Source organism: Cydia splendana, chromosome 23 (assembly GCF_910591565.1).
Source record: "Cydia splendana chromosome 23, ilCydSple1.2, whole genome shotgun sequence".
Lineage (NCBI taxonomy): Eukaryota > Metazoa > Arthropoda > Insecta > Lepidoptera > Tortricidae > Cydia > Cydia splendana.
The window spans coordinates 11,128,060-11,155,102 of NC_085982.1; the positions used below are offsets into that span (position 1 = coordinate 11,128,060).

Consider the following 27,043-nt stretch of genomic DNA (forward strand, 5'->3'; position numbering starts at 1 on the left):
AGTTCTTCTATTAGCCTCATGTAAATTGTTCATTTTCTTTAAGACGTTCTTTGTTATTCTGATTTAGATTCTTTGTAAGTATGCATTATTTTTTAGTTGCTGTGTTTTTTTTTGCTCCATTAATAAATTCTTAGATAATATCGTATTACTTGGTAGATTATAAAACGTGATACAAAACCACTGTAATATGGCGCAGCTGAAAATTTTGCTTTTTTATACTTTTATGTATGCTGTTTTAGCAGCGTTCAAAATTACACTCTGTAAGAAGAACACTTCAGGGAAGCTTCGTTGTACTGTATAATAAAAATGTATAGAGTCAATGATTAGATCAAATTGTTTCTGTTTAAGCCTATCATTGATTTTACTTCTTATACAGGAATATTCAGTAAATTGGGCAACAAAGTACGTTGGCGATAATGCTTGAAAATTCAAAAGGCACCTAAATCGAAAAGCTACTTAGAAAACTTCTTTCATTGTTCGCGTAATCCCTCGCAGTATCTCTAAAACTCAATCCGCCCGGAACATTCGACCGTTTTACTTAAAACAAGATCAAATTTACTTAACGGCTTAGGGATAACGATCAAAGAAAATGTACGCGGTACCCTCGATTACTTAAGAAATACAAAGTTAACCCTAAACCCTGAAACAAAAGCTGAATGGGCCATGAGAGCCCGAAGTAGCGATAAGAAATTTCTAACAGAGACATTTCGAATAGGAGAATTAAATCAAAAGGTACCAGTTACAGTACGCACAAAGGGCTATGTAAATTAATTTCTCAGGCCTTTTGCATCTGAATAGGGCACGATTCGGCAGAGGCCAAAAGGATCGAAGCTCTGTAAAATTTCTAAGACGGCTTATTAAGAATTCGCATAAATGTCACGATATCCAGCCTAATTAATTTAGTTGAATGGGTCAGGGTAGCGAACAATTGTAATGCCAAGCTTGAATAGAGATTCGGATTAATGATGTTTGAGTTATCAGAATCGTCTTATTTGAGAGTGGGATTGTTCGATTTTCGTATTTGATGTCTGAGAATTTCTAAGAGGGCGCTTTTAGGTAAATGTCTGTTAAAATAATTTCTAAAGAATAAAATGATAAATATCTGTTGATAAAACTTGAAAATACAAATAAAATCGTTATTTAAATACTGTAGTAGTACTGTATCTCGGAGAAATTTGTTTGGGTCTTGAATCCATCTAAACTAACTTTGCAGCGATTTTAACAGAACAAAGTGAAGAGATGTCATTAATGATAACAATTTGACATTAATGATAATTGCCACACATTTTATTTTAAATTCCTGCATTTGTTAGCTTGGTTCCGCTCTAGCAAAATTTTTGATTTTATTTCACATTAAGCGAACTTAATGTTTGGAATTAATGGCATTGTTAAATTTATAAAGTTTATTTCTTTGAAGACATAATTTTTAAATCGATTCCTGTTATTTAAAAGTACAAGAAATATACCTTTTAATTCATGTATATGCGATACATGAAACTGATATTTTTTTGATCAGATATGCAAAATAATTAAAAAAATGAAAAACATCAAAAGCATGTAAAAGTAAATCCTTAAACCGATCAGCTTTATTAATAACGAGATGAAAGAGACCAAGATAAATGAAACAGAAAATCCTAATGAAAATATTTTAAACAAATTAAAACACAAGAAAACTACGGATCGGAAAAAGGGCAAAAGGGGAAAAGATGGCTCGAGGCATCGTGAACAGGAAGATTTTCAATTTATTAAAAAGGCAAACACAATTTCGCGAGGCGGGGCTCAGGAACAGAAACAATTGTGCCTTGTGTAGGAAGTAGTGATGAACCGACTATTGATTTTGCCGACTAGCCGACTAATTGGCGCTCGGATGGCCGATTAGTCGGCCGACTAGTCGGCTAGTCGGCCAGATCATTAGTTTCGTCTAAGTTCGGTTCAGATGCACTTAAAAATAGCGCTATTCATCAAATTACAAATAGACCAAGAAAAGTCTGCAGCAATTATGACGTATAAATAACACTTGCACCACGTAGGCTATCTAAATTAAAAAACGCGATTCGAACAAGTTTTCGTAAGCACCCTAAATAGGAATTTGGGTGAAATAGGTGAAAAGCTTATGGTTAATATTTGCTGTATATTTCTTCTTGCCCTGTTTTTCTGTCACTTATAAAGTGCCGACTAATCGGTCATTTTTGCCGACTAGTCGTCGACTAATCGCCGACTATAAATGAGGCCGAATAGTCGGCTTTCCCGACTAGTCGGTACATCCCTAGTAGGAAGTATTTATTTTTAAGTTGTATAGGTTTTTACGTCGTACACAGAAACGTTTAGCTTGGCCGGTTGCTTGGAAATATTGGTATGATTTAACACAATTTCTTTAATCTTTATTGGATGTTAAAAACATCGTACAAAGGGCGAATTTAACGCCATAAAGGCATTTAGTGATAGCGGTACAGCCTGAAATTCGGGAATCAGATGCAAATGGTGTTAAAGGTATGAAAATCGGCACGATTAATCTTTAGGCCATTTGAATCAATTTGACCCGTAGCACCAAAAAAGAAAAACAAACGGAAAGGAGTTGTGCCTTGTATACTAGACAATTTCAGTAAGCAAAACAACTGTTTCTTGTTACGGTAACGCCAAAACTGACCCCACAGTGATGCGTATACAGACATGTCGTCCGCATAGACATTGAAACGATTTCCGTAAGTATTTTTCCTTTTTGTCTGGAAAATCGCTCTTTACTGATAAAACCGCCGTTTGTCTGTTCTATCTTCAATCAATTGTTTTTCCTTAAGTTGAATATTTTACTCAAGTGTGCCAATAAAGAGTATTCTATTTTCAAGTAAAAACATCTAAGAAAATAATCACCCTCATAATTTCTGTACCATGCCAGGCGTGGCTCACTCCACGATTTCGTCTCGTCGCTACAAGTCCATGCGGCCACACCAATTTTGGTGTCTAGCAGTAGGAGTTGCCGCGCACCGCTATGGAACGGGCGCCTGCTCGCGCTTACCTTGCGGTCATATCTGTCGTTATAAACGCGTTTTGTTAGAGAGTGAGCCTTCTGTACCTAGTACTATTATTTATTCTAAGACAGAAGATTATTATCTTCAAAGTGCAGACAACTCGTTACATACAAGCTTTGAGGCATCAAAGCACTTTAAGAACTCTGAACTTGAGACGTGCTCGTTTCGGGGCACTAGTTACAAGTTGGTATCTTTAGTATCTTATTGAATGATTGTTGCTCTTTGCACAATACTAAAATATATTTGAAATGTAAAATAGTCTGCGTAATTGTGACTAAATCTTCAAGTTTCAATTAGTTGGTTTACAACAGTTGTGTTAAGAGTACTTGTAATTACAATCGTATCAAGTTGTTTCGTCTCCTGTAAGTTTGAAAATACATTTAAATATAAATTGTCTACGTACATAATCATTAAACCTTCTATGATGCGTTCAAAAACCACAAATTATCTGTAAAAATGTTATTATTGCGTAGGTAATAATAACGTCGATATCAATTTAATAATGACATTCGATTTTCGAACATCTCTGAGAAAGAAAGGAATTTGATTTGACCTCATTTCTACTATGAGTTCAGGATGGCGTTTTAAAAACTGATTGTGTATATATAGTTGGTCAAGCAGATCTTGTCAAGGCGGCAAATTTGAAAAATGTAGGTGCGAAAGGATATCGTTCATAGAAAATTTGAATTTCGTGCCTTTTTCTACTAACAAGATTTGCTTGACCATCTATAAGTACATAATTAGGCATTAAAACACTCATACTGTGATGTTTTTATAGAAAGTGCTTTCAGCTCGTTTTATACACCTACACTCGTATTTTAATACCTTTTATTATGTAGCAGTTACATATCTACTATTACTAATACCGTTTAAAACCTTAAAAACTGTATATTTCTGAGAACAATAAAGGTATTCAAAATACAACAGAAACTGAGCCTACATCATTAGAAACAATAAAAAATAACCTCGATTTGAAGAGATTTATGCTCAAATTTCTTTAGCAGATAATCATTTAATTCCCCACTTAAAAATGCGATCAGCCATTTTGTAAGCGTATTTTTCGAGGCCCATTATGTCGAGTAAATATTTAAACTGCTGCGTATTTCCGTGTAATTTCAATTCGTTTAAAGATGAATAAAAAAAATTGAACAGGAAATTGATGCGTTCAGATTGTAAACATCGTTTGAATTTGTAATTTTTTTGCATAATTTTGAATTGAACGAAAGATATAATAAACTCTTCAATCGTTTTCCTTTTAGATAAAACAGACTGCAGTAGATTTCATCATAAAAAGTATTTGTACCAATTTTACTCTGTTCACAATTTTTTTTTCTGAAGCGCTGGTCAGGTGGCCTAGCGGTAAGAGCGTTCGACTTTCAATCCAGAGGTCGCGGGTTCAAACCCCGGCTCGTACCAATGAGTTTTTCGGAACTTATGTAAATACGAAATATCATTTGATATACCAGTCGCTTTTCCGTGAAGGAAAACATTGTGAGGAAACCGGACTAATCCCAATAAGGCCTAGTAGTTTACCCTCTGGAAGGTCAGATGGCAGTCGCTTTCGTAAAAACTAGTGCCAATGCCAGTTCTCGGTATTAGTTGTCAAGCGGACCCCAGGCTCCCATGAGCCGTGGCAAAATGCCGGGATAACGTGAGGAAAATGATGATGACAATATTTTTTCTTAATATAATATGTTAGGTCAATTTAGATCACGCGGCCGCGGTAGGCCTAAGAAGCGCTGGCTGGACGTCGTGACAGCGGACATGGGAGAGAACAATCTCACACCCGAGGATGTCGAAGACCGGGCAAAGTGGGGAAGACTGGGCAGGAAAGCGGACCCTGGCGCTAGGCCGGGAAAACGTTTGGTTGAAGAAGAAGAAGATGTTAGGTCAATTTAAATCAAACAGTTTTATTTAACTTAAAGGGGCCCACTGATTACCAGTCCGCCTGCAGTCTCTGGCCTTATCGGGCGGCCTGCCGTCCTAGACCAATAACGTCCACAAACATAAGCGATTATTGCCGGCCGGCAATGGTCTGCTGCCACCTCTGCGACTACAGACGAGTCGTCAGTGTCCCACCGTACGGCCGCCCGCCGGCAATAGTCTGATATAATTTTGACAGGTCCCTACAAATTGACAGTTCGCCGGACGATATCAGCCTGTCAGTTGATCGCAAAAGGCCACGCATTAACAGTTCTACTTCAGATTTTGGACTGACGGCTATTCGAACTACGGCTCGTCGATTCCGGTCAGCGTCGACAGATATCTGCCGGACAGTCCGTGGCCTGCAGGCCAATTTACACACATATTATCAGATAGCCGGCCGGTGGCCTGTTGGCCGTCATCTGCTGTCAGTCGAGAGCCTTCAGTTTCATGTTTTTCAACTAGTTTAATTTTTTCATCAAAATGGACAGTCGACGTCAAAGATAGTGTTTACACTTTTGGACCTTATTCCTTTGTAATAAGGCAAAAAATGTAAACATATTTTTGACTACTATAGTGAAACCTGGTTAAAAGGGGATATTACTGCAATGTTCTGCCGCCAGAGTGCAGCACTACCGACTCAGTAAATTCATAGACTAACTAATACATACTGTGCCTTAAACTGTTTTTTGACAAGTTTTCACAGACAATAAAATATGACATTGATGCATCAAGGCGGTTTGTTAACAAGGGCCTACCGGTAAACGCGAAATTCGAAATTTAGTTATCTGCCTCTTTATCGCTCGAATATGCAAGAGTGATAGAGAGATTAGATAACGAAATTTCGATTTTCTTGTTTCGCGGTAGGCCATGTGATTGACGTGACGTGTGATGTGTCAATGTGGTTTGTTTACTGTATGTGCCACAAAGGTGCCACCTACGCACTAGATTGTTGTCGAATACAATGGCTCGCTTTTCGTATATACTTGCGAATGATTACATCGAGGATGAATGTGTCACTGAGTTTCATAGGATACTTTCCCATAACACAAATTCGTTTTAATATAGAGTGCAAAAAGCTAACTGTCCTTGTTCTTCTTGATTTTAGTAGTGCCTTCAACACTGTAGACTTTGACATCCTTCTAGGGACACTCAGCACTCTAAGAATCTCACAAACTTCTCTCTCGTGGTTTCATAGCTACCTTTCTGGCAGACGCCAGCGGGTCAGAGTAGATGACAAGCTGTCCGACTGGTGTGAGCTCACCGCTGGCGTCCCACAAGGAGGAGTGCTTTCTCCCCTTCTTTTCTCTATTTTTATTAATGGCATCACCGAAGCACTTACATCATCATACCATCTTTACGCAGACGATCTACAGATTTATGCAGCGGCCAGTATAGATGATCTTTCTTCATTGATTACTCAAATCAACCTTGATTTGGAATCCATACGGGACTGGGCGTGCAAATTTGGTTTGAAAATCAATGCTAGGAAGTCGCAGGCGATTATCATTGGTAGTCCTTATTATGTAGGCAAGCTTTCGGACATGGTGGTACCCGACATTTTGTTTGATGGGACTAATATCCCTTTCTCCTCTACTGTCCGAAATTTGGGTATCACCATGGATCAGACGCTTTCTTGGTCTCCCCATGTTGCTGAGGTGAGTAAAAAAGTTTTTGGATCCCTCCACTCTCTTCGACGGCTGCAGAATTTTCTCCCTCTTCATACTAAACTGACTCTTGCCCGTTCTCTCTTGCTCCCTCTTCTGGACTATGGTGACGTTGCGTATCTGGACCTTAATGAGGAATTGCTGGATAAACTTGAGCGTTTACAAAATGTTTGCATCAAGTATATATTTGGCCTCCGTAAATATGATCACGTCTCCAACTTTCGCTCCCAGCTCGAGTGGTTACCGATCCGCCGACGCAGAGATGTGCATGTCGTGTCGTTGCTGTTCAATATACTCTTCAACCCCCGTTCCCCATCTTACCTAACGGAAAGATTTAACTATCTGGCTGAAGGAAGTGATCACCGTTTACGATCTAGCTGTAATCTCACGCTTACTATTCCGCCTAATAAGACGCGAACATATGCAAATTCTTTTACGGTGCGCGCTGTGAAGTTGTGGAACGAGTTGCCCCTGTCGCTCAGGCGGTCCCAGTCTGTGGCGTCACTCAAGGCTAATCTGAAGAAGCTTTGGCTTTCCAATCAGCGTGATCTGGTTAAGTACTAAACCTTTATTTCTACTTTAAACTTGTATATATATATATATATATATATATATATATATATATATATATATATATATATATATTGTATTGTATGTATGTATGCTAGTATGTATTTTATGTATTTTTATTCTATAATATTATTTATGTATTTTATGAGTTGACAATACGTTAGTTTACTTTTTCTAAATATTACTGTACATCCCGTAAGTTTGTCTATCTGACCTGACTGGAGTTTTCCTCTCATCTAATCGAAGGTTAGCTGGAAGAGATCCCTTATAGGGATAAGTTCGCCTTTGTACTTCCATTACTGTAATTTATTTTTGTAAACCTGTGTTGTGTACAATAAAGTGATTACTACTACTACTACAAATTACCGTCCCCGCGACGTACTTTTGATGCAGGCTATGCATCTAATCGAGTCCGTTCCCGCCGAAGAAGAATTAATGATATATTAAATATGTAGTAAAAACTACAAGGGTTGCGAAACTATAAGGGTTCCTATAGGGTAGTTGAATACGGAATCCTAAAAACAGGCAAACAACCTCTGTAAAATATAACGATGCGAGCGGAACACTAAATGCCTCGAGCTATCTCGGGCTTGGCCAAATTATTTATTACGAGGTATCAAACAAAAAAATCACTCGGGTAACGGCCAAGTAGACCTAATATTATGTAGAAAAGGTTTAAAAGAGTAGAATGAATATAACAAAAACATAACAGTAAAGTATTTTCATTTCTTTCAATTTGGTATACATAGTACCTAAATAAGAGCCGGTGTAAGTAAAAGTATGTTGAATCCACCGCTTGCAGCTTGTGACTCCATATCCTTTTTTTGTAATAATTGTCACATATTACGAGAATTTCGGGTAGGTAATATCGCCACGCCACGCTCTGTAACTCCGAACACAGTTTGCTCCACATATTCTCTTAACTTAAAACGGAATGAATTAATGTCATAATTCGGATCCCACTTGTAGCTGAAGAATTTCAAGCGTAGGTCTTATCTCTTGTCTAAGCAGGTACCTCCATACTTGCGCTAGTGTTTCTACCACGTGTCTTTATAGCGGAATCAAATCGCACAATAGCTAGTCTTTTCATTGCTAGCTGCCGTGAACGCCATCGAAGGTATACCTCCCGACGTTGTCTTGAGAACTATTAAAATTTTAACCAGTGTTGTTATATTGGGACGCTAATTTCCCTATTTGAATCTTTCAATGTTTGCTCCTTTTTTACTCGGTTACTTACTCTTCCAGCAATCAATAATCAAGTCTGTATTTTCAAATATATAAGCCATGCAAATACTATAATAACATGTCACATTTAAAATTAATAGAGAAAAAAATAAGGTTTATGTTATAATTCTCTCTATGACATTTATTTTTGACTGACAGTAAACAACAGTTGCGAGGTAACAACATGATAAATAAAGAAAAGTCTTGACAAACTAGATACATGCAACCTTCGCATTGTTGTATTCATGCCTTAAAATTAAAATGATGCCTATGAACCAACTATGAACTCTAACTACTAGAATTAAAGTTGAATTTTACTAACGTACATATCTGCTTTTTTTACTGATTCTATTTCAATTTGACAGAAGCCCTACCGTATTTAAGGTTAATAAGGTCTACTGGCCTTAAAATTGTGTATGAAATTACAAGCAAATATCAGCGTCATAAATTAAGTATTGGATCCGTGATGTTCGAAGACAAAAAGTCGTATGCTTATTTTAGGGAGTATGAACTCTTAAGTACTAGGAATAAAGTAGAATTTACTAATGCTGTAACGTGTGTCGATCGCCGGCCGGCTACCTCATGATGTGTGTTTGACTGGACTCGAGGCCACGGACTGTCCGGCGGATATCTGTCGGCGCTGACTGGAATCGTCAGGCGGCCACACACTATCGGTTCGTGTAAGTCGTCAGGCCGAAAACTGACAGAGAACTGTTTAGTGTGTGGCCTTTTGCGGTCAACTGACAGGCTGATATCGTCCGGCGGACTGGTAATCAGTGGGCCCCTTAACAGATTATTGGTGTGCATCTCACGCGCGACTTTTATTTTCATTCGTATGCGATATAATCAGCGATGTTTTAGCTCGAAACCGTAACATATTGATAAATCAGAATCTGCCTCTTGGTAGAGTAAGTACTTAAGTAAGTAAATATTGCACCACAAAAGAAAAAATCAATAACATATTTACAATGTAAATAAAGGTAGCAACTGGCGGTCTTATCGCTGGAAGCTATCTCTTCCGGACAAAAAAAAAGTGGGGACATTTTTTAATTTGTACATACGTAACAATAATCAAAAATGTTCAATTATATGAAATTAAAAAAAAATACACTTTCTTTAATCCCCTTGCCAATGACATACTTATTTTTTTCTGAATCCGTTCTTAAGATTCTTACTACTTTTTAGGGTTCCGTACCCAAAGGGTAAAAACGGGACCCTATTACTACGACTCCGCTGTCCGTCCGTCTGTCTGTCACCAGGCTGTATCTCATGAACCGTGATAGCTAGACAGTCGAAATTTTCACAGATGATGTATTTCTGTTGCCGCTATAACAACAAATACTAAAAAGTATGGAACCCTCGGTGGGCGAGTCTGACTCGCACTTGTCCGGTTTTTTTGATAACATTTTTTACTCCTTTTGATTCCCCCATTGTAAATAAACACAATACAAGAAAGACATATACAATGTGTGTTCATCTAGTACCGTAAAATGGGGTGAGTAGGTTTCGCGGGGAGAGTTGGGTTATGAATGGGGAGAGAAGGATTGAAAGGGGGGTGAGATGGGTTTTTAAGGCTACTGCTACAAAAATAATGTATTCCAATTTAAAATGGAGCTATAGTAATCTTCCAAAATCACCTTTGTATGAAAACCCAACTCACCCCAAATACGAGGGACTACGGGGTGAGGTGGGTTTTCCTGTTTATCGTCAAAGTTATTTTTTATTTATTTTATTTTATTTATTCAAACATATTACACAGTATTACAGTGAGACACTAACGCACTGTGGAATGCATACAATATTATTATTATTCTCTTTATTTATTTTTCGTCTTATATTATTATTATCCTTATGAAATGGAACTACCCAAAATAAAATAAAAACTAAAATACAAACGTCCGGAACACTTATTCAGAATGCATATGTAAACATAAAATGTTATCGAGGTTTGAATGTCAGTTTTGCGCCTATTCACCCCATTTTACGGTACCTACAAAATGGGATAGGTATGCGATTGAATTGTCCCAATTACGCTTAGGGTTCTCCTGTCAAAGCAAACGAACACTCGGACAGCTCAATGGTATTGAATATGGTTTCAAAGGGTAGGGTAGACAAGAAGAGATCTATATATGGACCGTGTAAGGTTTAACACCTAATATTTGTTTTAATAAAACTAAACATAACTTCCAGTTTAAGAAGGAAGTATAGCACGTACTCGTCCATACAAAAAGGAAACGTTTTTCCACTTGTAAATATTTTCCATTCTCCATAATTTTTTAGTATGTTATTGACACAATGAAAAACTAGGTCTATAGGCATTCCGTTTTTCAAAATTTGCAATACAAAAATTAAAAGCCAAACCTGTAAACCTATAAAATATTATGCTGAAACGATCGACATCAAAATCAAAGTGATATGTTAAGATTTAGTTAGTGAAAACCGTTTTCTCCCGAAATGGAAATTGTATGAAAAAGTTTTTTTTATCCGTAGCTATAGGTACCTACTTCCTTCTAAAGAAAAGGTTTTCAAAACTGGTCGTCTTTATGAAAATTTAACATTTAAAATAATGTGATATAGACCTACATCAACAAAAATTCATAAAGAGGATCTGCCTATTGCATAATAAAATACAGGCTAGTAATCACTACTATTTAGTTTGTATTTTATTATGCAATAAGGCCCCTGTTTTGATTAAAGGTGACAGTCCATTTCCAACGACAGCTGGGCGATTTTATTTAAAGTTGTCCCCTACACTTTTTTTTTTATTTGTGAAATTTCATGTTATTTCTACTCAGAATCACGAGCTCTTTCTATCCTAATAGGAGAAAAAAAGTGTACCAATGTTTTTATTTCCATTCCATTACCATTATTCATAGACATTGTATGGCGGTCACGGAATGGAAAGATCGAAAATTGTATGGAAATTTTGGGACACTTTTTTCCTCCTATTAGGATCAAAAGAGCTCATGATTCTGAGTAGAAATAATATAAATAATCCCAAATTTGTCAAAAAAGTCTAGGGGACAACTTTAATAAAAAGGCCCAGCTGCACTACTGTTGCGACGTTACTGTCATTCATTTTACTATGGAAATTGACAATAAAATCGATGTGTCGGAGCAGTAGTGCAGCTGCGGTCAGAAATGGAATGTTACCTTAACCACAAATCCTGATTGTCAAGAGCCGTGTTTAAATTTCGTTTAAAATTATTTATATTTTATTATTGTAAGGCCCAATGTGCATTAGATAGTACAATGTACACTCGGTTTCAATCTAATTAAAACCTTTCATATACCAAATAAATTAGCATATTCATCCAATTTTACTATAAAAGAAGGTTAATTTTGGATGGTCGGCCTTACAAGGTTATAAAGAAATAAATATAAAAACAAATTGCAATTTGACATAATAACGCTACATAAACAAATCCGTATAACCATTGAGCGGGATATTACAAAAAGGAGGAAAAAAATCCTTATCTCATTTTATCCGGAGCCTGTAATTAACTGCTCTGTTGTTGTTACTATAGCTTGCCTGAGTCCCGACTAAAACGAATTTTAAGCCTGTTTTGTGATTCTAAAGCTTCCCCAACACTGATTTAAACTTTCACGATTATTAAACGTTTCACGATTGTGCGGTTTGATAATGTCTAAAGCTTCCGTTCCACTGAGAAATAACCAATGGCAATCAATGGGTGTAAAGAGAAGACAACCAATGCTATTGGTTGATTTCCGCATGTCTCCTCTCATCTACGCTCTTCTCCGCCTCAGTGGAAAGGCAGCCTAAAGGCTTCGTCACACGGGCGCGTTTTCCGGGCGGGGCGTGAGAGGGGCGCGCCGCTTTTATATGTAAAACGCTCACGCCCCGCCCGAAAAACGCGCCTGTGTGACGGAACCTTAAACCACGTTACAGGGCGGTCATATTACGGAACACGTTCTAAGATAAGGTATTTGCGTTGCAGTACCGCTGCAGTATGCTATACCGACTGCTATAGTGCAAGAAATAAAATTCGCCACCCTTCCCCAATTTCACCTTATCATATTATGAAAAATATCTGGGAGACCGAGCTTTGCTCTGAAAACATTTAAAAACTTAAAAATGCGCGTTTTTTCAGAGATAAGACCTAGCTAGATCGATTTTTCGGCCCCGAAAACCCCCATATAGCAAATTTCATCGATATCGTTAGAGCCGTTTCCGAGATCGCCGCCGCCGATAAATAAATAAATATATAAGTATACAAGAATTGCTCGTTTAAAGGTATAATATATAAAGGGAAAATGTTTTATTACCTACATATAATAAGATTATATGTAGGTAATAAAACATTTTCCATAACCAAAATGTTGATTACGCCCATGAATCTCATTATACGATTTTTAGCAAAATGATAGTCTAATAAAACATGGTCTTCCATTCCCAGAGTGACACGGGGCTACGTCACAACAACATGGCCGCTATATATAGCGCTATCGCATATTATCATATAGCGCTGTCGCATGATGACGTAAGCCCGTGTCAGTTAGGTGACCTAGAAAAGACGGGAATGGAGTACCAGGCGGAGTATATTATTATACCATGAGCAAAATGATGGTTTTAAATGTTTTAATCCTAGTTAATGCACAGTTACGTACTAACGACGAATTTAGGTAACGTACTTTTGTCAATCTTTATTTTCAATGAACTGCAACATTGATAAGGAGTTTAGTTAATCCTATGTCCAATTACTAGTATTACTGCAATGTTCTGCCGCCAGAGTGCAGCACTAATTTGTTTAGTAAACCATAGAGTAACTTATACATACTAGGCCTTAAACAGTTTTTGACAAGTTTTCACTATGACATAGATACATCAAGGGGTTTGTTTACAGGTGGCCTACCGCGAAACGCGAAAATCGAAATTTCTTTATCTGCCTCTGTCGATCGAATAGGCAAGAATGATAGAGAGGCAGAAACCGAACTTTCGATGGTCGTGTTTCACGGTAGACCATTTGATTGACCTAGTGACGCCCTCTACGCAGGGTGTTGCGTAATATTCCCTATTGTAACGGTAGATCTTACTTATACTGGTTCCTTATTGCATAGCGCTTAGCAATCGGAACCAAAGCCTTGGGGTGAGGATCAAATATGGCGATAAAGTAACATTGAATCGAAGAAAGGCTGAAGTGCAAAAGTGACCTAATTACACTTACGTCCTTTTAAAATAAGACTTGGATAATTGGTGATATGTCAGTGTTTCGACCGGAGGGAATGACAGACGTCAATAATTTGTCTTTCGCTTCAGTAACGCGGAATAATTATGTACGGAACTTATTTCTGATTTAAGTCTTGATTTTACTGGACTAAAATTTGTGATTTATTATTTTTAATATTGGCAGGAGTGGACATTTTTATGAAGTCAATACTGTTGTTTTGTGTCCTGCATTTTTATAGGTAGTAACTTTTTTTACATTACTAATTAAACTTATTTTCATATTTAAGACATTACAACTGACCATCATTTAAAAACATTGCCATGCCACACAACTTTTTGAGACAATAGTATGTAGATGTAGGTAAGGTACTTAAATAAGACATATATCTTTAAAAATATCGCGAATTATTTTAACCTCGTAAATTTCCGCGTGCTTATACAATTACAAATCCAATTCGAAATTTGAACTTAAAAAAATAAAAAATTCTAATTTCATAATTCTCTTACGATGTTAAAAGACAAACAGCCTGATTCTAACGTTACGATACGTCAAAAATTTGCTAAAGATACGACATAGATAGAATATGTCAGTGATAAAACTGACGTGTCTTCAAACAAAAACGTCACTTTTGACACTGACATATCCAATCCATATCGTGACACTGTCGTTTCCAATATATATCGTCTCTTTAGCAAATTTTTGACGTATCTTAAAGTGCGAATCAGGCCGAAAGTCTTTAAATAGTCGAAAATTATTTTAAAAAGCCTTAATTACCTTTGGAGCCCGAGCTGACTTGGCACTGGTACCTCGCATCGTCGTCCAACGTCACGTCTCTTATGTCCAATGAGTAATCCCCTGTGGGCAAACAACTTCATTTGTAAATAGTGATGTGAAATTTAACCTGCTAAGTCCAAAATTTGTCACTGAAATTCAAACCTATAGTGCAGGGAACAGAGTTGATTTTAGTTTTGTTTGAAAATTGAACGTAATAAAACAAATGCGACTCTATTCCAATTGACCTGATGACAGTAACAAAGAATCATGGAAATAATGGTTTCAAAGAAACGTATATGTTAATATGATTCTAAAATATGGCCCAATCTCAGTATAAACTGAAGGATTATAAATATATTCAATAAAATAAAAGTGCGAAATTCTCCACTCGGCCATTTTGACTGAAACACCAATCAGAGACGACGTAAGAGTTGACGTCATCAATGCATGACATATTTCTTAGAGCAACATAGACAACCTCATTGACTGTAATCCATTACGTACTCGCCAAAGAGTTTGGAGGTTCAAAAAAATATTGTTTCGCCACTAAACATGTTGTTACGTCCAAAAAATATTATTACACGATATAAAGTAAATATTTATTTGTTATTATATAAATAAAATGCTAAATAATACGATATTTCACCAAAAAACTTTTTTAATTATTTGGCTGAATGGAACTATCATTGCCATGTTGGGTGTCGTAACTAGAAAAAATTAAAAAGTAAAACCGGGCTCGGTGATTTTCACTCAAAATTTACATGTATCTAGATAATTCATCTTAAATTGCAACCGTGTGAGAGTCTTTGTATAAAATGACATATTGTGAACAATTTTTGTAATGTATTTATCATCCCTAATCGTAATATATGGTGCTGAATTAACAATATCATTCGGATTCAAGGGAAATTCGTAACTGTAAGTATGTAAACAATATCTACCACCATAATGCATGACGTCACAAATGGCGTGCGAGGCGTTTTCGCGCGAGGTTTAAACTAGCTATAATAAAATGCAATTATTTATGTTAAATCTTATGAGTATAGCTGAAATATTGTGTTTTTCGGAACCAATGCAAGTGTACCGAAAATATTAAAAGGGATTTCAAAATTTGTCATCAGGCCAATTGAATATGATAATTTCATCGGACTGAATAAGTACTATAGTACCTTGGGCCGTAGGAGGAACCACTGTAGGTACGCCTGCTCATGGTCTAATAAAACATGGTCTTCCATTCCCAGAGTGACACGCGATTACGTCACAATAACATTGCCACTTTATTTCAACATAACATGTTACATGGGTACATTATACCTATGGTTGATAAGTTAAAATATTTCTTTATAATTTTATAATTTTCATTTATATGTATTTTAGCTTAAATTTTACAATAACACGTCATTTTTAATTACTCGTTAGCAATATCTTCCGATTCACGAAAGAAATTTCAGACTTTCGGGTAATTCTGTTTATACTACTGGCAACACAGGATAGCGCTGTGGACATTTGACAATTCGGATCTAGATAACTTCATGCCCTGACCGTCATCCTTGTCGAACGCGTGTTAATTGTTATTTCCTTCTCGCTCAGTGTCAGCAGTCGCAGTGTTTTCCAAACTTTTCACGTCGTAAGCTTGGTAATTAATGTGTAACTGTGAATTAGTTTTTTAAACGTTTGTCTTGTATAGATAAATAAAGTTTAATTTAATACATTAGATTTGTTTTATTTTACTATGTTTCTACATAAATAACTTGAAATTAATGCCGTTAAAATAATTTTCACCGTTGGTTAAAATTCTCCCACATTTCAAAGTTTGAGAACCTGTAAACAGCATGATGACGTAGGCGCGTGTCAGTTAGGTCATACCCGAATCTCGGAATGGAGTACCAGGCGGAGTATATTATTATACCATGCGCCTACTGTAGATTTCATTCGATAGCGTCACGTGACGACGACGCGTTTGCGTTGTTTCATTTTGTATGAGATTTTCAGTTTCCAAAACGTCCCGCTTGGCGCGTTGTTCAAAATCCCATACAAAATGACACTTAATGCAATGCAATGCAAACGCGTTCCGTCACGCTATATAATGAAATTTACACCAGGACTTCTGATGTGAAAGATTTATGCAATCCGTATCTGCGACTGCAAATATTGCGAATTTATTTAATTTTCGAATAAGATATCCAATTAGTAATCCCCTGTGGGCAAACACCTTAATTTGTAACTAGTGAAGTGAAGTGAGAAATACGCAGTCACATATCGACACTACTTTGAAAAAATCGTATCTCACACTGCTACTCAAAGTTGAAAGGCAAGTAACTCTGTATGCATCCCGTACCTATGTACACCACATTTTTCTTTTGATGACAGAACAAGATACGAGTTTTTTTCAAACTAGTGCCGATATGCATCTGCGGCTCTGAGCATTGTGAATCAATTTAATTTTCGCGCGAGGGAAGCAGATTTTAAAATTAAATCACAAATTATCAAATTGTGCAACAATCTATAGTGTTTTATACTTTAACTAAACTTGAAGTAACTTGAATTATTAATAGAATTCAAGATTAGGTTTTTACTCGTAAAATAATGTAACATTGGTCATGTAAGGAATGCTGTATTGAGTGACTTAGGATCATTTCATTAAAATTTCAAAAGTGGTTAAACAACACTTTCATTATCATGGTCTCACCATGCAAATGGTGGTAGATAGTATTCATGCATAAAACTTAAAGAAGTTAATTACTTATTTGTGCACTGCTACATTTTGCTTCTTTTTTAGCATTATAAGTTTTACCTTATACCTATTTTATTTGCCATTTCAATCGTTTTAATGATTTAGTAACCAATTAAGTTAGAAGTAGTAGGTATTCGTATTAAAAATCACAGCATAATATCTAAGTTTTAGTTGGATTTTTCAAATTATCGATATAAATTTTTGCCAACTCACCCAAACCCAGGGACCGTTGTTACCGGTATAACTAAAAATCAAAATATCTCATAGCTTTTACATTATTTCTTGGATATTATAGAATAGTATTTAGGTAAGGATAATGACTGATCAGTCAGATTAGCTAAATTAAGTGCAAAAAATACATAAACAACCAAGATCCCGAAATTGAATACCGGTTAATTTGTATGAAAAATATACCGGGATTCGGTCCCTGCCCAAACCACATCGGCATTCTTAGTTCTGCGAGTGTAACATCCCTATCCCCTAATGACCGCACGTTTACGTGTATACTGGCTTTGTGTTATTAGCGGTGATAATAAAGGTGGCCTTTTTGTTTCAATAAACGGTGGCTTAGTTCATAATGTGGACACAAGCCCGGTATTTGACGCTGATTTTAGATATCTTCGTAAATATAACTTATATTTTGAGTCATCTACATGTTCTCACTAGATTTATTTTCTTTTTTGTGAGCTAATTGAAATTATAAATTATAAACAATTATAAACTGAAAAAAAAAAGATCTTTTTCAGACGTTTCAAGCATATGCAACAATATTTCAAAGTCTACGCGCATTTGGTTTTAGAATTTGAAATATTTTTATTAGTTTTTTATACGTAGTTTCAGTTTACTTCAAAACAACACAAATCAATAAAATAACATTATTTATTCCCCATTCAAAGGACAAAATTCAAACAAAATTGTATGGCGGCGGCAATGTTCGTGACACTATTAACACAACGCGATTGAAAGGTACAGAGTATGTAATTATCACGCTGTCACGAAGACAACCACATTCGTACCAATGATATTATATCTCCAGATAGGTTATAGGCATTCCAAAATTGAAGCGCTTACCTTGTACAAATTGTACAAGTTGCCTTTAGTCGCACCTAGGCAAGCGAGAAATGCTGACGAGCTAGGAGCACAGCGAAAGAGGAAGAGCTTATCTCTTCCTCTTTAACTTTAACTTAAGTTTAACAACGTGTATAACAAAGATGAATTATTCAACTAATTCCTTCGTAGGTAATGCAACAAATATGGAAGGATATTTGTGCTCTTTACCTATATACAGTCGCCATCAGATATATCGGAGCGGCCAAGGTGTTCACAATATCTGAACACGCGCTCTAACGCCCTGACAATAGAGGCGTGTTCCGATATTTGTGAGCACCTTGGCCGCTCCGATATATCTGATGGCGACTGTACCTATGAGTATAAACTATAGTCTGTATCTTTAGGTATTTAAATAAAAGTAATCAAACAATTTGTACATTTTCGGGTAGTTATAACATTTATTGGTTAACCAACCAAATACAAAACCGCCTGGATTAGTCACTGAACGACCTGACTTTAGCCTACATTATTTGATCACGTAATGTTTTCATCTACCCTCAACTGGCTTAAGGAGCCATTTGAGGGTAGATTATGTTTATTTTTATTTAAATACCTAAAGATACAAAGTATATCTATATCTACATATATATTATATTTCATTGGTGAATTCGTACTGTTCTAATCCTTATTGTTGGAAAACACCTTTCATCACGCTTTATGGACATTATAAATTTAACAATTTACCCTTTGGTCTAAATACCGTACCTTCCTCATCACTCCCGATCATCTTATAACGGTCGTATCCGCTTAAGTCGCGGTGGAGGCCCAGGCCGAAGTCATCCTTCGTCCATTGGAGTTGGCCGGATTTCCTCTCTACTCTGCAGGGAAGCGTCACTCTTGATCCGACGACTGCCGTCTGTGGAAAGAAGAAGATTTAAAACAAATTAATTAAATACTAAAGGAGAGTCTTACACAATTTGACCTAGTTCCACGGTTAGCTCGATAAAGCTTGACTTGCAGGTACTTAATGATGGTATAACATGCAATGTACCATAAATAGATAAGTACGAGTAGGTACCTAATAATAATATAAACTATATATCTGCGGCCCTGATCACCGGCAGCTTGGGCCTTGCCCCGTTGCCGGCGGCACCGTAGGTTTTAGGTTTTTTATAATGTGTTTATACGTATTTTTTTATGGTTATTTAAGTGTTTTTGTATTTTACTTTTATATTCATATTATAAATGACCGGCCTAAGCAGAAAAATAAATAAATGATAAATATAATCAAATTAATACAGTGTGTATGATTAATATTTTCATTATATTTCCAAGCAAAATTTATCTCAATTTTCTTCTTAGGTCCTATGCTAACCAGTGTTTAAATATTCGCTCGTATTGAATTTATACACTGTATAGGTAGGAAAAAATGATTTAATCCACAAAATCTATGAAAAAAAAGTATTTACTTTACTATGTAGGTACTTTTAACAGACGTAAATATTAAATTTTAATCAGATCATAATTTTGCAAAACAAGATACACGATACTTTAATTTTCCTGTTCATTTAGAAAACCTTAATTGTGTGCGAGTAATGTAATATTTTTGGAACACACGTCCTCTTAAATTGTACACGTGTCGGATGTTTCTAGCCACAGTGAATAAACACGAGGAAGTCTGGGCAAAACGGGCCATAGATTTCTAGATTTCGATTTCTTTATTTCAAGATGAAAATTACACTATAAATTTGCTACATTCGTCAAAATTATGTTTATCTTCTCATCATGATCGTCAAAAATTACATTATAAACAAAAAAACACCTGGATTCGTGCTTACTAACTCATTTATTGTGTTTCTTATACTGGATGTACCTTTTAAACTTCATTTAATTGATTACATCAGAAATGGAATATAAATGAAACGCTGACTAATTTTGTAAATATTGACTGGGCTTTGCACAAAACTGTAAGGACAAGGCTTTATTAAGTAGTGGCAAATAATATAGGATATTAGAATTATTCATCAACTTTAATTTATATGTTGTAAGATTAATATATGTACCTCTTTTTATTGTATTTTTCCTAACTAGTACCCTTAGGACTATTGATTTTCGTGCCAAATAAAATTAAGGGTTAATTGCTCATGAATCGTAGCCAAAGACTAATTATCTTTGCATTAAAAACTGTTGAAGGTAAAAACTTGAAAAGCCTTTAAGGTAAACGTACTGGTGCTCGACGCGATTCCAGTACATGTCATATTGAAACTTAAGACATTGTCAATAGAGGTGACAGCAAGGGGTCATCTATTGGGTATTAGCATGTCGAGCACTAGTACGGTTAGGTACCTTACATCAGCGGTCGGCAACCTGCGGCCCGCGGGCCGCATGCGGCCCGTTAACCTGTCACTTGCGGCCCGCGAGCCTCCCAGGCTATTTTGTATGTAATATTGACAAACTACAATGTCTGATAAAGTCATAAATATTAACAAAGTACGGCCCGCGTCAACTTCGTTAACTACTATGTGGCCCTTGGCTGCTAAAAGGTTGCCGACCGCTGCCTTACATTATAATATTAATAACTATTTGAAAAACACTAACGTAACGTAAGTAAACGAGAAATTATTTCAAGTGAAATACAATGCAAAATGTACAAAAACACATTGTAGACCCAATTTAGTTCAGGATCCGGATCCTTTTTGCGTTCACATCCTCTAAATTCTGCCTTATAAGAGCATTAAGGCGTAACTCCATGTGTCTCGGCAATGTTATAATGCTTTTCGGTTTAGAACATTATAGTACACGTTTACATTACGTAACAGGGCAAATCCGTTTGTTATGTGGAACATATGTTGTATTTAATGGGATTTAATGGAATGGTAAACAGGTTACTCATTATCACAATGAGGTTTTGAACAGGCAGATATGTTAATACATATGTAGTGCATAATTATTTTCAATCGTATTTTCCCGGAAATTTACACACGTGTCTTGCTATTTCAGTCAGTCTCGGAACAAAAAGTACTGAGGTTGACTGAAGTAGCATGACAAATACGAACAATTCCGAGAAAATGCGATGGAAAACAACTGTGGACTATTTTTTTTGGTTTTAATAACAACGAACGATAAAAAGAATGACCCAAAACGTCATTACCCTGTCACGTCAATTCCCCATTTTTGAAACAAAGATTTTGAAATGTATAATTTAGGTATTTTAATTTCGTCAAAATAAGTTTAAATAAAAATCTCCAGGCTAATGATAATAAATAATCCGATTCTTAAGAATGACCGCTAAACGGTTCTGTACTGCCGGTACAGAGAGGACACTTCCTACAAAACCGAAGTTTGACTGCGATTCAGGGACGAATCATGCTATCCCTTTCAAATGGCACTATACCTTTCGGCTATATAGGGTTGTCAAAATTCAAGTCATTATCTTATCTGTGATCGTGCACGCAAAAGTGCGTCAAGTGGTGCCAACCCTAATAATTGATCAAAGCAATGCTGACCCGAACGGAGCCGAGTTTGCCCGAAAGGAGGAAAGTCTCCCCACTGCAAATACCTAAAGTTTTTTATGGTTTTGACGGAACAAACTGGTTTTACAACAATAAAGTATCGGACAATGGTGTCTATTGACCTTTTTATCGCCCTTCCGTCGCTTGTTTGTGGCCGAAGTCGACTTTTATGAAGTATTCATAAATTACAACAATGGTGTTTTATGGAAAATATTTTGGGGTTATTGATTTTGTTTTTTTTATTGATTATGGTTGATAAATTTGTAATGTACAGTCGCCATCAGATATATCGGAGCGGCCGAGGTGCTCACAAATATCGGAACACGCCTCTATTTTCAAGGCGCTAGAGTGCGTGTTCAGATATTTTTGACCACCTCGGCAGCTCCGATATATTTGATGGCGACTGTACAATGTACCTAAATACAAATACAATATTTGCATACTGTGGGTATTATTATATTGTCTTCAGTGCGGATATAATGGCTTTATTTGTCTACTTGACAGGGTGATAATGACTGTGTATACCTTTCAATTGCGTGTTGAAAAGTGATACTATTTTATCACGTTGATAAAGCCATATATAATACGCCTACTGAGTGATAAAACAAAGATAAAAATAGGTGTATTATTATATAATTCTATAGAATTAACGAAAAATTAAGACATAATTATTGTCGTTAACGGGTCTAACGCGATTAAATTTCATTATTTTTCGACGTGTTTAGCCTGGTTGCACTAGTTGTGGTCACGGAAGAATTATTATTATGTATTTATTAGACAGAGATTAATTATGTGAGCAAAACGCGAGGGTTTTAAATTTTAAATTTAAGACAGATAGTGAAAAGACAATATTGTAAGTCTAAACTTAGTAGTTTCAGTAATCATTGAATAAATAAATATACAAAATATCAATTATACGTGAATAAGTTATGTACATAAATACTGTATACCTATCAATGTTTTTTGTGTCTGCGTTCTGGCCCGAGTCATAATAAATTATGTTTTGTTAAAAGGTTTTATTGACGCCTGTACTTTTTTTACATTGTAATTCGATTATTAACAAATTTTACGCAACATTTATAATAATTATACAAAAAAATCGGCCAAGTGCGAATCGGACTCACTTAATCGTACCTATATGACATCTGTTTCAGTTAATAATCTCTTTTTTTGACAATAAATTTGTCCTGACCAACTTAAAGGATTTTTTAAATATAGTACAAGAAAAATAGTAGTAGTTTTCACGTCATTCTGGCTCCACGCCATTTCCGTCTAAGCCGGAAAACTACATTGTTCCGGGCTCCTAATTATACTGTCATGGCGCGGATTATCTTTGATATGGAAATGCCTTTCTTTGCGGCCTGGCTCGTTTTAAAATTGCTTCTGATTACTGGCGGGATTATAAACAGTGACAGTGATATTTAGTGGGTTTTTTAATTCTAGCTCGTGTCTGACGGGCTATTTTTAGATGAAATCAATGTTAGTTATAAAGCTTCACTGGTTTAGAGATTAATAAAACTCTTTGAAATGGATAATAAATCACGTAAAGACTCGAAGATTAAGATTATTCAGTTATTAATCTTTTGATATTTAGGTATGTACTAACAACCGGTAATATTTTTTTTTAATAAATAAATATAATATTTCAGGATAATTATTACTCAAATTATATTCTATTGTATTCTTTGTATTGTTTTCTGTATTGAGGTGTACAATAAAGAGTATTTGTATTGTATTGTATTGACTGAGCCCCACAGAAATCTCAATTAGGCTTGTATTGCCCCGCTGCTGGCGGCACCCTAGGTTAGGTTTTTTAACTTTTTTATAATGTGTTTATATGTATTTTTTATCGTTTTGTAAGTGTTTTTATATTTTACTTTTATATTCATATTATAAAAACCCTAACTTAAGACGAAAAATAAATAAAGAGAAATATATAACAAAAATATGTATAAATAGAAAACACCCGTGACTCAGGGACAAATATCCATGCTCATCGCACAATTAAATGTTACTTACCGGGATTTGAACCTAGGACCATCGGCTTCATAAGCAGGGTCACTACCGATTAGACCAGACAGGTCGTCAGGTTTATTATCATCTTATTATCTATATAATGTCAGGATTACCTACTGAATAATATTTGCATTTTGATCTTGCTTAGTGCTTACTTGAGTACCGTAAACTCAAGTAACTTTAGTCCACAATTACAATTATTGGTCCGAATTCAATTCCCAGTAAAATATGTATAAATATTTTTCTAATTATGTTGAGTATCTAAATTAGAAAATGCATTAGTATAACTAAGCTCCAAAATAAATGTAATGAGTAAGTATGAATCATAAATGCTCGTGAGTAATCAACGTCAAAAACTGGACTATAGTTGTATTATAGGACTAAAGTTACCTGAGTTTACGGTACAGTCAACTGTAAAAATATGGGTGTAGACAACTTACTTAAAAATATGTCCCATAGTTCTTAATTCACTGACATTAGAGTTATGGGACATATTTTTGAGATGATTTGTACCATATTTTTACAGTTGACTGTACCTAATTGGAGAATATAATAGATAGAAATAGATGTACTAACTAGTAATAATAATAAATGTGTTGTTCTCAGGGAACGGGGATTTTAGTGCAAGGCGCTACATTTAAAGCGCTTCTTTTTTAAGATTGCTTTAGGTTTTAGGTCATGCACTAAACTACTTTTTTTAAAGGACATAAGTAAATAGGATTTGAAAAAAATTACCTGATCCTGCGGCTCCATAGCAAACTTCTGTTCATGATAACCACCACACACACCAAAATTAAACACTAGAAAAAAACAAAAAAACACACTTTGGGTCCGCAACAACAAGAACAAAGGTTTCACCCTCACTTGCACTCTATATTTACACTTAGACATTTCAAGAATTGTCACTAGTCCGTTAACATAAGGATCCGGTGTTCTATTTTTAAAATTCACATTTTAAAACGGAAGCTTAACTTCCCCTGTCCGTTGCTATTTTTATCGACGCGTGCTGCTTAGCGGCCATTTTGTTTTTAGGATGACGTATCGCTCGTTCACTTGTTTTTTTGGATCTGAAACAAAAAAGGGTTTAATGTTAGTGACGCAAATAGAATGGGTGTTGACGTGATATGAATATTGATTTATTTAGTGTGATGTTGAGAATATGATTTATTTTGACGTGTTTAAGATATAGGAGGAAGGAAGCTGAGTAAACTCTACCTGAGTTTACTCAGCTATTTTTGTATTGAAAGGGTTAAGAGTTCCTATAAAAAAGTTGACACCTCTAAATTTTTGAATTTGTTATAACGGAGTCTATATGTGGTGCTTAATGCCTAGAAAATATCTACTATAATGTATAGAATTTATAATACTACTTATATATCATACATAATTCACTTACTAAAACTAGTTAAGTATATATCTTTTTTTAACTTAAAATATTTATTTTCATGTACAAATAATATCATAAAATTACAACTGAACGATTTTATTTTATTTTAGCTTAAACTTTTACCATATTTTCATTTAGTTCTGCGCAAAAGTCAGTAAACTAAAAACGAACATTAAATTTTAAAGTCAGGCTCCAAACCAATATTTTGCGAAACTATGTTGAACTGATTCATATTTCTTTGCAAACACGATAAACAAAAACTGACGCAAAAGTTTAAAACTTCGCCTTTCCGATTAAATCACAAATATGCATAAAAGTTTGGCGTAGTTTTCTCCGTTTCGTTTTACAACAAAAAAACTGGAACAATATCAATTTCTTTTTTGTATGAATTTATTTGGAAGCAAAAAATATATTTATCGTTCAATTAGGTACCTACTTTTTCACAAAGTCACAAAAGAGCTCAAGAGCTTAACATAGTTGCATAATATTTATATTTATCTCTTATTTTTTTTTCTTTTTAGCCTTTTATAGTGTCCCACTGCTGGGCAAAGGCCTCTCCCCTTGATTTCCACGACTCCCGTTGTTGAGCTTTTTTAAAATATATTTATAAAAAAAGTCATATCAAAAATTTAATTCATCCCAAAACTTGTTCAATATTGTACAATATATAATTGAACATCTAGATTATTGCAAAAAATAAAAAGGTCGAACAAAAATTTCAGTGCTAGCAGATTTTTTTTTCAGAGACGACGTCACTGGTCAAGTCTATTTGTCAAATGTAAAACCACCTATAAGCTATGTTTAAATTGCTTTAAATCAGTTACATACATAAGTTATATCTTTACTCTGACCCTATGTACCATACAAACACACAGGAGCCATCCGTCTTCGCATTTTTATTTATCACCTGCAAATAAATTATGCAAAGTTACAGTGATAAATGTCTTTCCAACGGTTAGGCGCAGTTTTAATTCCAGTACAATCCTAGTCTCGCATTCCGTACATTTTTTATAGAACGCGAGTTCTCATTACCCTGGTTGTTTTGGCGAGGCAGAGAAATGAGGCTAAAGCGTTTTAACTCGCCCTAAGTCGCCGATACGACGCCCTTGGGAGTATGGGGAAAGAAACATGACCGAAAAGGTGTGAAATTAGGGGTAGGGTCCTATGTAGAAATAGTATAATAATTTGACCCAATATAATATATAGGTACATACCTACATTTATTGAAACAAACAAAACAAATAAAATTATAAATTGTATAAAAATATAGTATTAATATAAACTATTTCCTAAAAATAAGTTTTAGATTGTGCAAATATTTGAGTATTAAAAAAAAAAATGATGTTGGTAGGGGGCTATTCATAAATTACGTCATTTCAAATTAGGGGGGGGGTCTGGACATCGGATGATGGTAGCATGACGTAGGAGGAAACGGGGTCATTCGAAGCATGATTTTTGGATGATTTGAGGGGGGTGGGGTCAAAAATCATCACAAATCGATGACGTAATTTATGGACAGCCCCTAGCCCGTAAGTCGTAAGTACATTTATAACGTAAATAGGTACCTATAGAAAAAGTTTATTTTACTAAAGTTGTATTTAATAAAAAAGTTAGAATCTTACACACTTTTTTTTTGGAAAAATGGTTTAATGACTGTAATATTTAATATCCTTTGTCAAAAAGCCGATCCATTACACCACAATACCATACCATATCGAACCAAAAATATATAATTAAGCCCCCATGTCCAACCGCACAATTTAACTAACACATAAACATTATTTATTACCGAAGGAAAAAAAAAGAACTAAATTCCAGTGCGTATACAAACTAGTAGTTACTCTACCAGTAGTTCTAGTTCACTTTTCAATTTTAAAAAGACGTAACTGCCAATATAATAATATGTAGTTACGCCCTTTTGTAACAAAACACAGCTTCACAGCTTTACTTTAAAAATGTCGTAAACGTTAT

The 27,043-nt window shown here is 35.4% G+C and overlaps 1 protein-coding gene across 2 annotated transcripts in view; it reads right to left on the reverse strand.

Moving 5' to 3' along the window:
- LOC134801809 (irregular chiasm C-roughest protein) overlaps positions 1-24,875 on the reverse strand; it is a 77,975-nt gene extending 53,100 nt beyond the window's left edge. For both annotated transcript variants that reach the window (XM_063774428.1, XM_063774427.1), the window contains exons 1-3: positions 24,421-24,875; positions 18,923-19,073; positions 14,374-14,454 (exon numbers count right to left, since the gene is read on the reverse strand). In XM_063774428.1, the coding sequence (XP_063630498.1) occupies positions 14,374-14,454; positions 18,923-19,073; positions 24,421-24,576 (388 nt within the window). In that variant the 5' untranslated portion in view covers positions 24,577-24,875. The remainder of the gene's footprint in view (positions 1-14,373; positions 14,455-18,922; positions 19,074-24,420) is intronic.
- Between the last annotated feature and the right edge of the window lie 2,168 nt (positions 24,876-27,043).